Source organism: Drosophila subpulchrella, chromosome 2L, assembly GCF_014743375.2.
Source record: "Drosophila subpulchrella strain 33 F10 #4 breed RU33 chromosome 2L, RU_Dsub_v1.1 Primary Assembly, whole genome shotgun sequence".
NCBI classification, from domain to species: Eukaryota; Metazoa; Arthropoda; class Insecta; order Diptera; family Drosophilidae; genus Drosophila; species Drosophila subpulchrella.
Window position 1 is genome coordinate 17,006,448 of NC_050610.1, and position 12,317 is coordinate 17,018,764.

General features: G+C 41.0%; 3 protein-coding genes across 5 annotated transcripts; 1 reads left to right on the top strand and 2 right to left on the bottom strand.

The window, feature by feature from the left end:
- Nucleotides 1-479: 479 nt before the first annotated feature.
- LOC119548451 (alpha-tocopherol transfer protein) lies at nucleotides 480-3,763 on the bottom strand. 2 transcript variants are annotated; one of them, XM_037855714.1, is made up of 6 exons: nucleotides 3,636-3,763; nucleotides 1,886-2,045; nucleotides 1,727-1,821; nucleotides 1,128-1,472; nucleotides 876-1,054; nucleotides 480-819 (listed from the first exon to the last, which is right to left on the bottom strand). In XM_037855714.1, exons 2-6 carry the CDS (start codon nucleotides 2,019-2,021, stop codon nucleotides 702-704), a joined length of 873 nt encoding a protein of 290 aa, XP_037711642.1. In that variant the 5' UTR covers nucleotides 2,022-2,045; nucleotides 3,636-3,763; the 3' UTR covers nucleotides 480-701. The 2 variants fall into 2 exon arrangements, with proteins under 2 accessions (XP_037711642.1, XP_037711641.1); XM_037855713.1 differs by lacking the exon at nucleotides 3,636-3,763 and adding an exon at nucleotides 2,305-2,419.
- A 1,744-nt stretch (nucleotides 3,764-5,507) lies between these two features.
- Nucleotides 5,508-10,195, bottom strand: LOC119547466 (tubulin-specific chaperone D). Its single transcript, XM_037854351.1, has 5 exons — nucleotides 9,163-10,195; nucleotides 7,974-9,107; nucleotides 7,485-7,904; nucleotides 6,249-6,715; nucleotides 5,508-6,192 (listed from the first exon to the last, which is right to left on the bottom strand). Exons 1-5 carry the CDS (start codon nucleotides 10,100-10,102, stop codon nucleotides 5,587-5,589), a joined length of 3,567 nt encoding a protein of 1,188 aa, XP_037710279.1. The 5' UTR covers nucleotides 10,103-10,195; the 3' UTR covers nucleotides 5,508-5,586.
- A 78-nt stretch (nucleotides 10,196-10,273) lies between these two features.
- LOC119548530 lies at nucleotides 10,274-12,030 on the top strand. 2 transcript variants are annotated; one of them, XM_037855825.1, is made up of 3 exons: nucleotides 10,274-10,662; nucleotides 10,734-11,130; nucleotides 11,206-12,030. In XM_037855825.1, the coding sequence occupies exons 1-3, from the start codon at nucleotides 10,443-10,445 to the stop codon at nucleotides 11,657-11,659; spliced, it is 1,071 nt and encodes a 356-aa protein (XP_037711753.1). In that variant the 5' UTR covers nucleotides 10,274-10,442; the 3' UTR covers nucleotides 11,660-12,030. The 2 variants fall into 2 exon arrangements, with proteins under 2 accessions (XP_037711753.1, XP_037711752.1); XM_037855824.1 differs by having other exon boundaries at nucleotides 10,734-12,029.
- Nucleotides 12,031-12,317: the final 287 nt, after the last annotated feature.

Here is a 12,317-nt window from a genome sequence, read left to right on the forward strand (position 1 = left end):
TGCAAACATATTTATGGTTGCCGACTGCATTTTATGCGTTGTCCAACACTCAATTACCATAACGGCAAATGGGCGTGTGGCTAGTTGTCTCGCTCTAGCACCTAACGCACTTTGCATACGAATCGCATAAAACTTGAAGGACCAATATGCTAGACATCCCTGACCGGAACGAATCTTCTGCGGGCTCGTTCGGCAATTTGATTCGGTTAGGACCAAATTATTATTGCCCCGAGTTCGGTCGTCATCGGTCATTGATGTGGCCGGCAAATGTGCGAAGCATTATAATTTATGTCGCTTCTAACCTCAAACGGTTGGGGCCTAACCTCAAATAGGGTATGCCATTTAAGGAGACCTAATAAAGATTTCTTCGCTTCACAAGGAGTCAGAGCAGTCTTAATTAGTAAAGAATGGAAATATGAAGGACACATAACGAGAGTTTTTGTTTCTTTTTATTTAATAGCAAAATCAATTAATCAAAATATCTTTAAAAGTTATATCATTTTAAAAATATCACATACTTTGTGTTATTTGATTTTCGTATCATTACATAACATTTACGTAGATAAAATATGGTTTGACTTCCATAAGAGTACAAAATTACAAAAAAAATATAATAATTCCTTCAATAAATGGAAAAATAAACTGAGAGACCATCAGTGCCTAGGGGAGCATATGCAAATATATCAAACTAAGCTCAAAACCTAGTCAAAGATGAATCCCAATTGTTCCATATCCTTTTGGACTCCATTAGTTGAGCACTGTTCCTTCAGCATGTCCAACCAGAGCGTATAAGAGTAATCTTCGTGCAGGCCACCATAACTTTAAGGGAGTACAAGGTTAAATTTGTAATGATAGGTTGTTACCTTTAAACTTACCGCTTGGGAAGATGTTCAGGATTTATGTGCTTGTGCAGAGAAGTCATATCACTGCCATGGATGTAGAGCTTTTCTCGCATGGCGGCATTAAGAAAAGGCTTGAATATCTTAAATGCCGCATTGAAGACCCAGTTCTGGTTCACAATGTGGAGGGCGGATGTCCTTATAGGCATTGAGGTCTGAAAGAGAAAAGTATAGATATTTTAAAAAGGTCACATTTAATTTAATCTTTGTTGTATTCAATCCACTTACCACTAGCAGGGCAATCATCTTTTGAGCAACACTAGGACTTAGATGGAGTATGTGTTCCAGGCCCAGATCCTTCAGGTCAAAGATTCCCACTCCTCCAACGATCTGTGAGATTGGTTCCAAGCTACCCAGTTCCTGTAGAACAATGGTGGCCCGGAAAATATCGTCGACGGTCACACGATTGGGTCGCCAAAGGCCAAATCTATAGATTAGTATGCGGTGTCCATGTTGATCCCGGTAGGGCGTTACAGTCAAGATATCCGACTGTCCAATATGACGCAGATCCAGGGGTCGAACTTTTTCGTAGAAGCTTTTGTTGTTCTCTCGAAATTTGTAGTAACTGCACAGCTAAAAAAAACCTTCGTTTTCATTTCTCAGAAAGTAATACTATTATTTAACTCCTATGAAAAATATCCTTATCTTTATCTAGATAATTTTATTTTTTTAAATTTATATACTTATATGTTTTTTCTACCTTTTCAGTGAATATCGATATGAACAAAGAAAGCAACATTATAAAAAATCATAATTGTTTGAGTTTCTCTCAAATAATAAAAAACATGCTTTAAAAATTAAAATATATTTTTTAAGCTTTTACTTACCAATCTATAGCTGTTTTCGATTTTCCAGTAACGCGCTCTTAAAAACTTTTGCAGATATTTAGCATCGTTGCGGTGTGGCTGGCACTCGTTGCGTTCTGAAAAGGTTTCCTCAAGGTATTATTTGGAAGAATCCAAGGAATACGAAGAATAATAGCCAACCTAGTATGTAGCTGCGGAATTGTTCGATGATCTGTTCCTTGTTACTGGGACACTCGCCCTGTTCCTGAGCAAGTCGACGGATGTGCTCTGGAACCTCCTCCTCCGTGATATTTAATTTGTGCTCGATGGTGGGCATCGTGCTGGATCCACTGCTGGTCGTCTAAAACACGCCAAAGAGTAAACAAAACCTCATAATCGTTAGATATAATATGGCTATAAAGTGTTTGCCTAAACGATTTTCACACGCGTTTCGCCCCAACACAAATACGTAGTGCCGAATAGTAAAAAAACCAAGCACCGGTTGTAAAAAAAAACAGCACATATGACTGTTTGTGACCTCCAGAGTCTCATTGTTAGCAAGATTTTCCACCAGATTGACATTTCAATTCCAGGCTATTGATGGGTGATTTTCTTATTACCATTTGATGGGTTGCGATCCGCTCGACTTCAAGTGTGAAACTGAGCCCCCGAACGGAATCAGAATCAGGCCAAATGTTCCCAGTCCCATGCAAAATGCTGTTTGTCGTTACACATGTATTAAATATTCAGTAGAAACCGAACAACAATGGACATGACAAAGCTTCGCGATAGCGCGAAGGAGACAGCTAATCGACCGATAACAGTATGTCACAGAACTCGGGTTATTTTTAGTAAAAATAACAACTTATGTTTAATAATAGTGAACAAATAAATACCTTTTAATTACTTTAAGTCTTTGTAAATTTGAATAATTGGAATTATAATTTAAAAGAAAATAGCACTAATATACTCTTTACCTTCACTTTAATTATTTTAAAAAAAATATTAGTACCAAACTAAACAAAAAGTCGTTATATACATATGTATGTCAAACAAATTTCAATAAACTAGTTTTAAAGAGATATAATTTTCCCGTTACCAAGTTAAGTTACCCAATTTTAATGATTTTAAAGGAATAAATAAATTGCTTAATCTTTTTAATATTTTAAATCATTTCCAATTTACCAACTGTGTGAATATTTTTGAAACTGCAAATGATCTTTCAAAAAACATTACAAATAAGTTTAACATTACTTATATAAAATGTAAGCAATACTATTTCTATGTTTAATACTTAAGTGTGCTATAATTAATTACTTGAAGACTAAAAGCATAATATTGAATTATTTACTGCTAAAATTGTTCTGTTGCAAAGTGTATTTGTTAGGTTCCGTCCCGCCCTTGGCCTGCATCCCTGATTCCTATTCCCAAATCGCAGTTCCAGACCCAGCCTCACCCTCCGGTGGACCCCGCGATTACGTTATTTTGGACCCGCTCCCTGATAAGCCACTATCCACTCGGTGTGTCAATGGCTAATCAGGTCGCTTGGGGTCCGGTGCAATGTTGTGACTTCGACACGTAATTTGTAGATAATGATGATGCCACCGCGATCTCAAAGTGCACACACAGAAATGTCACACGTGGTGGGCCGTGCAAAGTGCCTGGGTCAATATTTAATCATATTCAACAAATTCCGACTAATTACATAGTGCGAGGCGTTTACGAGGGTGTAACCAATTGTTATGGTAAAACTTCACTGCGGCACTACTTCGGTTCAAATGTTAACGAACTCGCTGTTGCTGTCGTTAATTATCTCCATACGTTTAGAGATAATCCCAAGAATAGTGGGCTCCATTAGCGCGTTTGATAATAAGCAATTATTTCAATGCCCCGCCTGCCGGCCAACACCTGTTTTATCAACCCATTAGTTCGGGGTCTCCACTTTCATTACCAGGTAATATTTCTATCTGAGTTGCGGTTACTGTTTCTGGTCACGGTTTTCAGCTTGTAATTCGGAGAACCCAAGCTCAACAATGATCGCACACAAGTGGCATCGCAGAAGTTTGCGATGGAACTGAACTGCGGATCGTTTAGAACAAAACTTTTTATGAACAGAACCCACAATGGAAAAAGTTGAGAAAAAGCGCTGCAATAATGACTACAAACCAGTATGTGAGAATGAGCAACCAGCATCAGAATAGGGAGAGCTAATTTGACAAAACGAAGAGGAGAACACACTTGAAGACCGGCTTGTTTAAATTGTGTATTTATAATACTTGTCCTATATGTTCTCAGCTAATTGCAAGCCAAAATAAATTTTAATTGATATTCTGTCTTATTAATATTCGTTAAGTAAAGCTGTCTTTAATTTGGAGTTAAAAACAACCAAAAATTGTTAAACTCAATATTTTAGGATTCTTTGTTAATATTTTCTAGTAATGGTATTTATAGATCTTTTTATATCCAAGGTTCTATAATATTTGTTTGGGATATCCTACCACAATAATTTCCCAGTCAGTATTTGTTCCATATATATGTACATATAGCAGCTGAAATTCCCAGTTTGCTAGGGTAAAAACTGCACTCCGCGTATAGAGAGATCTTAACTGATGCTTGTCAAACGAGAAATTGCTGCATTTGTGGGGGAGAAAAAATTCTGAACGAGATTCGATGCGGGATAAGTTCAATGAGCTCCGGTGACGTCATAGCCTAAAGGGTTTTTTCAGCGCCTCACCTTAACTTGTTAAGTATATCAGATCAATCAAAGCTACACAATTCCAGATTGTTCCTGTCATGTTGTCTAAAACTTGTTTAAGTTTTGCAGGGAAAATCGCAACGGAATGGGGAGGAACATGCCCCTTTATGACGTCTTGTTGAGCAAGGTCAGTCAACAGCAGAAAGAAAACCCGTTTCGCTTTTAGCCATGGTCTTGGCTCTGACCACCTTTGCTAGCAAATGGCTTTGAATATTCATATTACCAGGTGGTTAATTAAAAAACAATCTGCATTTGAGAGGGATATAATTGGGCAACTTTATGTACATGCAACATTATCTCTAATCTTGGCTTGTAAAGAAATTAACTATAATTAAGGAGATAATTTCAGATAAATAAGGGAAAGGACAGATTTATGCAAAAATGTTGCCTTGGTAATATTAGTTTTTACATTCCGGGAATTGCTAAGTAGCTTATGTAGAAAAGAAAAAAAATTTGTTTAATAAAAAATTTATATTTTCTATGTTATAATTTTTGATTAAGTGTTTTTTGCTTGTATACTATTCTAGTATTCTAAAAAAGAGTTATAAATGCACCGATACACAAAATCAATTTGAATGATTTTTCGAAGATAACGTTACATGACTTATCACTCAGAATAATTGCAATAAGTTATAATTGATATATATGAAAATAACGATTGCCAGAAAAGTGAGTCGACTGAGTCAGACCTAAACGAAATTATTCCTTATAAAAACATTTTAATAGTAATCTAGTCTTTTTCAGCCGTTAGCGGAGTGCACCCAAAGTTGAGCATCTTCCCGTAGCGAGTGCCACCTCCCACCCACAATACAGTCATGGAAGAAATAATAGAAACGATTTTAGGAGAATGTTATTTAAGCTACACAATTCAATTCATTTTAAAATAAAGAACAAAAGGTATAAGGCAGTTTTTAGTGAAAAATAACATTAATAAATCACTCCTTTGAAGGTAATTGTTTTTATTTTATTAAATAAAATATTTTTGTCTACAAAAATATTTTCCCAGTAATTATTAGTTACTAACTACGTAAGTCCAAATAACTTTTTTAAAAAATTAATAAGATCTTGTAAGCGTTGTCAGTATAATTTGCAGAAAATGTTAAATACATACTGAACATATTAAAGTTTAACTTATAATGCTGAAAACTTATTTATCAGCATTTGCTTGTTGCAAAGCGGCGGCTGCAGCTGCTCCGCTAACTGGAGCCTTAATGTCCAGCAGCTGGCATAATTGGTTCCTCAAAGGACGCACCTCCACGAGCGGCATGGTCCAGTCGGTTTCCGAGAGCAATGTTAGGATTTCATCCATATTTTCCTCGGGCACTTCAGTGACATCGCCGTGAAGAGCCAGCGCTTCGTATAATTTTGTAGCAGCGGTTTTGCGAACATGGACATGTTGCAGTCCAAGGAATACTGAGAGCTTGGAAAGGATGCGCCTGGACAAACGCGGAACCTGGAGCAACTGGCAGAAGGCACCAATGCTGGAGGCTGTCTTATACAGCTTCTTGTACCCCTTAACCTCCAGGTTCAGCAGCTTATAGATATCCTCAGCAAAAGGATTCGCTTCATCATGAAGCACCAATTCCACAGTTCCCGATCCAATGAGTATATCCAGAAAACTGAGCATGGGATAGGTTACGCGCTCGTTCCACAGGTGCTCCTCGAAGAGCTGAACCATCTCGGCGCAGAGACGAGGCACAGTCTCGGGATTGGAACGCAAGAATTGGAAAAGGGCGTTCGAAGCATACTTGATCTGTAAGAAAAAATATTTTAGAATCGAAATAAAGAAAATAAATATACCTAACTTACCAGAGATTCAGTTAGTTGACCTATGCTGGCACTTAGGCCCAATAGCACTCTTTTAGAGTAATCTGGCAAAGCGAGCAGCTGACAGAACAATGGGAATGTGTGATCGGCAAATAACCAAAGCACGGAATCCGCATCCGCGGGGAATATTTCCAAAAGTTTAGAATGCTCTCGTATATGTGGAATCCTGGGCTGATGATGGATCAGTTGGCAGCAGAGACGCCCGCCTAATCCTCGAGTACGATCTATCTTTTCCACAGCCTGCTGCATAAAGCCCACCACAACTTGCTGGACGAGCCCTGAAGTGAGGAGATCAGGCGGACACTGAGTCACGATTTCGTAGAGCGATAACATAGCCGCCTCCCGCACCCAAGCTCCAATGTCCCCGCGATTGTCCAGGGTGTACTCGTCCAAAGCTTTTAGCAGACATTTGAAAACCTTGATAAAGTTTGTAGGCTCAGCAAATGAGTCTGAAAAATAATAGTTGTACTACGATATAACCTACACTGGTCGGCATATGTATTTTGACAAAACAAAAGTTAAGTATACTCATAACTTGAATTTACTTCTTGTAAATTATAGGCATCAATGGAAAGGTAATTTCAATGCCGTTTGAATGATACAATACATTTCTTTACCCATTCAGTATTTATTGAAAAGGACGAATTTGTGTAAATCAACTTTTAAATTTTTTTTAAAAACTTTTTTCCTCGACTTGAAAACTTAAATTTTTTGATGCAAAAAGTTTCTTCAAACAAAAATAATAGTAACTGCAAAAAGAATTTTTCAAAAATCATTTTTTTTATATTTTTTATGAATTTTTGAAAATGCTTAAAAACAGGCATTTGAGCCATATTTTTCTCTTTTTCATACAAATTTTTTCCGACATTGTCACCTTCAAAAAATCATAAAAAATATAAGGAAAATGATTTTTGAAAAATTCTTTTTGCAGTTACTATTATTTTTGTTTGAAGAAACTTTTTGCATCAAAAAATTTAAGTTTTCAAGTCGAGGAAAAAAGTTTTTAAAAAAAATTTAAAAGTTGATTTACACAAATTCGTCCTTTTCAATAAATACTGAATGGGTAAAGAAATGTATTGTATCATTCAAACGGCATTGAAATTACCTTTCCATTGATGCCTATAGTTTACACGAAGTAAGTTCAAATTATGAGTATATTTAACTTTTGTTTTGTCAAAATACTTATGCCGACCACTGTAATTGTTGTCCAAAACTTACAGGAACCTCCTCCATATCCCACGGTTTTTACCACTTTAGTCAGGGCTCTCACGCTTTCTGTGCGTGCCTCGCTCCATCTGTATGTCTGGATATTTTCGCGATCACCCATTTCACCCACCATAACCGCTTGCAAAGGAGTCAACGAATGCTTCACCAGACTGTCCATTATAGCCGGCAGGTGGGGACGGATCATAAAGGATGGGAGCACTCCCAAGGCAGCAATGTATCCCATTCTTATGTGCTCCTCCAAATCGTTATCGGCTCCCAACAAATAGGCTTTAATAATGGCTTCGTTCTCCTCGTGTCTGGTATCCAGGCAGTAATATGTGGTACAGAGCTCACCAAAGGCCTCCACGGCAGAGTCTCGAATGGAGGTAGACTTAGTGATCAGACAGGAATCTATGACCTTTTGCCAGGAAGCTGAAGAAAACATATAATTAAATTATATTATTTTAATTAATTAGTGGAGTAGCATAAATAAACGCTTACCCAAGCACTCGGTCGTCGCCTCTAGCTTGGCCAGACTGCAGTTCTTAATGAAGTTGGTCGTGCAGGACTTCATCAGTTCGCCGCTCATTCCGCGATAGCAATTTTTGTCCAGGAACGTCTTTATAAGCTCATTGAGCTCCACAATTCTTTGATTGGAAAGATATGTCACGGGTGGATCGCTCTTTTTCCCTAAGTTCCGAAGGGCCAGAGTAATCTCTCCCATGGCCAAGACGCAACCATGTCGGCAATTAATATCGATGGTATCGGTTTTGGCCAGCAATTGTGGCAACACCACAGCGGCCATGTATTCGGGCTCTTTTAGGGAAAGCTTATGCAGGGCTTTGGCTGTCAGCTCCCTTATAGGAGAGTCCCAATGGTTAACCTTGTGCTGCACTAGATGACTAATCAAAGGTTCCCTGTATACCTCAAACTGGGCAATATAATCGCTGATGTTAAGGTAGGAGTTCTGCCGAATGCCTACAGAGTAAAAGTCAGTGGTGGTGGAGATCTCGATGCCGAAGGGGAAGTTTCCCAAGCGGCCAACACTTTCCTGGAAAGCGGCGGAGGCAGCCCGCCTGCAGTTGACCTCACGATCAAACACGGCTACGGTCAACAATCCAGATGAGATTTTTTGCACAAAGGGTTTCACGTCATCAGGATTGTAGGCCCTGGCAAATGCCCAGCACATGTAGCAGGCGGAGTCGCGGATGTGTTGACCCACCGACATGTAGCCCTTCATTTCATCGTAGAATAGAGCTTGCATAAGCAGAGGAACCAGCTCCTCCAATCGATGTGGCAGCAGCAGTCCCCTTTTAGCCAGTTCTGCCAAAGCCAAACATGCACCGTGCCATGCCTCGTGAGGCTCTAGTGGGCTAAGTATATCAATCACTGAGCCAATGACCTCATCCGCCAGCTCCTTTGGAAGGCGATTGGTGACTCTGCCCAATCCTTTGGCTGCACTCCAGCGTATATCATTTCCTCCGCTTCGGAGGGCTTGGAGCAGCTCCTCAATCACCTCTTCGATAGCATCGGGCACAATGATCTCCTCACCTTCTTCTGGCGATACCTCCAAAGCAACTGATTCGCCTCCGGCTCCAACTGCCTGGCTGAGATTGGTGGCCAGTGAACGAGTGCCTAAAAGTAAGAGTTTTCAAATGGTTTCCAGTCTCAATCTATAACTTCAACTTACCCCTTTTGTACCGCCAGCTGGCAATGCGAGGCTTCAAATGAACCAGTCCGATTCTCTGAACGATTTTCACATAGTACTTGTACTTGAGAAAGTCGTTGCCTTCCTTGTACTGGCAGGAGGTGATCCACTGAAGGAGCTTGTCCGCATAGTGCTGAAGATCCTCGCGCTTGCCGTGTTTTAAAATAGCAGCCACTGCAGCCAGTTGGCCGAACTTGACATTCACCGTATCCGCCTGATGCTGCTCCATGATCCAGTCCAGGAATCGCGCCAGATACAGATCCTTGATGTCGCTGCGAATGAAATACTTAGCGGCCAAGTAGGCAGCCATGCTGCTGCAAGTGTCGTTGCAGGACACATAAAGCTGGATTAGCTCATAGATGCGTTCCATCTTGGTGTTTTTGGACTGGACATGGTTGATGCGACTGCAATTGGTGGTGTCATTAGGAGCAGTTTCATAGGCATCCAATCTGGACATGTGAAAGGGATTAAGGACCAGAATGGACATCCACAGAAGCAGTATATAGCGCGTTTCCCACTGCTCGAACTCCTTGGGATCCTGCTGGCTCAGCAGATCCAGGACAAACTCCAGATCGCTCAGTTCATGGGGCATAAACTTGACCAGGACCTTATATGTGCGTACTTTGGAGATGATATAGAGATACTTAAAGGCGCCATGACGTTCTCCTTCGTCCAAATCTGGCCTGCGAATCTTCTGCAGCAGTTTGCCCAGCAACTCCTCCAAATGGGGATCCAGCAGATGCGGCTGCTCCTGGTATCTGGACAAAACCTGGGCGTACTGCTCGAACTCTCTTTCAAAGGTGCGAGCTGCTATCGATTTGATGTTTTCGATCATCTCCAGCACCTGCTGCAGTTCGGTGAAGTGCTCCAGCGTATTTGCCGGCAGGTCCTCATCCTTGCACTCCTCCACCGGATTGGACATGGCTGTTTAACTAAGTAATTGAGTTTTAAACCCGCAGCCGGCAAATAAAAAACGATTAGTTTTTGTGAATCATTTAAGTCTGGCAGAGTTGCCACCTTGTCAGTGTGACCGTTTTGTTCGCAGCTGGTAATACCGCCGATCAGCTGCTTGGTCAGAGTTGCCAAGTGAAGTTTAGCGTGGCAAAGCGAAGCAGCGAGATTTTATCGCTAGCAAAATTTTTATTTTCCGTTAATTATCCCCGAAACGCAGCAAAGTGAGCTCGATTTTTTGGATCCAAGTTAATTATAAGGCCGGTGTACCGCTCACACATTCGTCGGGTTTGCTGTGAGCGCGGTGGCTAATGAAAATCGCTGTGAAAGTGCAAAATCCGCCAGAGCATTGTATTGTTGACAAACCACAATTTCTGGCCCGCATCAAAAACATAAAATCGGATAACTTCCGGCTCATAGCAGAGGTGGCCAAGCGACGGTGCCTGTGGGACACCAACTTGGCCATGGCCTACCGCAACCAGGAGGCGGCGGCCCAGTGGGCCAGTGTGGCGCAAATTTTGCAGCAGGATGGTGAGTGGCGGGCAAGGTAGTGGGTCTTTCGCCTAGGCATCTATAAATAACACCTGGTACTTTCTTCGCAGTCACTCTGTGCAAGAAGCGTTTCAAGGGAATGCGGGATAGCTACCGGGCGGAGGTGCGCAAGATCCAGCAAAAGCGCATCCAAATGTCCCATTGGACGTACTTTCGATCGCTGGAGTTTATGCGTCACCTCTTCGATCCGGAGCGTCTGGTGCCCTTTCCCCCGGAGCCATTCGAAATAGACGCCGAACTGCTGGAAACCTGCGACTCGCCCCGGCTGGTGGACTTCTCCATCGATGTGGATGATGACTCGGTTGACTTTGAGATTATGGAGGACATTTTCAGGCGGGAATCGTCGGTGCCCCAGGACTCGGGCTCAGATGGCGGTTCGCTGATCAAGCCGTTGGTTTCCAGATCCCCAGTTGCCCGGGATCTCTCGCCCAAATTGCTTTCGCCCATGTATTTGCCACACAATAATAATAATAATAATTCTAATAACAAATTCCTGCCACGCCCACCGCCGCCCTCGAAAAGATGTCGCCGCCGGAAGACCTCCCCTGAGTTCGATGGCCCCATTCCGAATGGCCACACCAAGCAGGCCACACCAAATTCTGCCACTGAAGCCGATCTCAAGAACGATTCGGACTACAGCTTCATGGTGAGCATGGTGCCGCACGTCAAGTTGCTGTCAGCCATCAGCAATCTTAAGTTTCGAATGGAGATGGCACGGGTTTTAGTGGAGCTCAGGAAGGAGGATCAGCAGTTGCTTGAAGGAGCGGGACGCGAAGAAGGCGAGAGTGCGGGTGGCTTGCCAAAACTAACGCCCGCTCCGGACTCGAGTTTCGCCTCTCCCCCGGAGGAACCCCAGTACTATCCCTCCAATTCCAATTACCACACCGGTAGCCCGCAATCCCCATCCTCGTACGACTTTGTGGACAGCTCCATGATTGAGTGCGATGTCAAGATTGAGAACGAAGCCTTGCTTTGAGATTTCAGGTTTCCAGCTTACAAATATTTAGCAATCATCCAAATTTTAATTACGATTATACATTCACGTGGGAATTTCTAATGAATTCCCTTTTACAATTTATATATTGATTTTGTATTGTTTTAATTATATTTTTATTGTACTCAATGACGAGTATGATCTTGGTTTCGCCAGTTTTATTTGTACTTAATAGCAATATCCCTAACATAAGACGCTTTTACAGATTGTATACATGCTTTTGAACACAAATATTATTCTAGGTAAAAGTTTGCAAATCTAATAAATTTGTTCACAAATCATTTTCATCTGTTAAAGTACATATATGTATATGGCAATTATGGTCCGCCCCAGAGTTAAGGTGAATAAAAATTGAATATTACAATGATTTGGCCAATTTTATTTCACTATATTCTATCACGGTTCACTTTGAACAAATAAAGTTTGACTCTCGAGATCGAGCACAGTACAGCTATCTACAGAATGTTATTTTTGAAGGTCAAAAGACCCTTATCGTTTTGGTACTTTTTGTAAGGCAATAAATCAATGCCGTACAATTTCCGCAGTCTGCCGGGATGCTAATGCGTTTTTCTAGATTCCCTTAATTTGGTTTGACTTTAAATTGCATTTCAAGAGATTCCTTAATTATATGCGCATATAA

What these genes read in the sequence shown, in the direction of transcription:
- LOC119548451 (XM_037855713.1), bottom strand. An exon ending in ATTCCGCAGCTACATACTAG is followed by an intron (nt 1,822 to 1,885) that starts GTTGGCTATTAT and finishes AAACCTTTTCAG; the next exon opens with AACGCAACGAGTGCCAGCCA. An exon ending in AGATGATTGCCCTGCTAGTG is followed by an intron (nt 1,055 to 1,127) that starts GTAAGTGGATTG and finishes TTTCTCTTTCAG; the next exon opens with ACCTCAATGCCTATAAGGAC.
- LOC119547466 (XM_037854351.1), bottom strand. Translation starts at nt 10,102, where the DNA reads ATGTCCAATCCGGTGGAGGAGTGCAAGGATGAGGACCTGCCGGCAAAT. An exon ending in GGCGACGACCGAGTGCTTGG is followed by an intron (nt 7,905 to 7,973) that starts GTAAGCGTTTAT and finishes TGTTTTCTTCAG; the next exon opens with CTTCCTGGCAAAAGGTCATA. An exon ending in GTCAACTAACTGAATCTCTG is followed by an intron (nt 6,193 to 6,248) that starts GTAAGTTAGGTA and finishes TTTTTCTTACAG; the next exon opens with ATCAAGTATGCTTCGAACGC.
- LOC119548530 (XM_037855824.1), top strand. Translation starts at nt 10,443, where the DNA reads ATGAAAATCGCTGTGAAAGTGCAAAATCCGCCAGAGCATTGTATTGTT. An exon ending in GCAAATTTTGCAGCAGGATG is followed by an intron (nt 10,663 to 10,733) that starts GTGAGTGGCGGG and finishes CTTTCTTCGCAG; the next exon opens with TCACTCTGTGCAAGAAGCGT.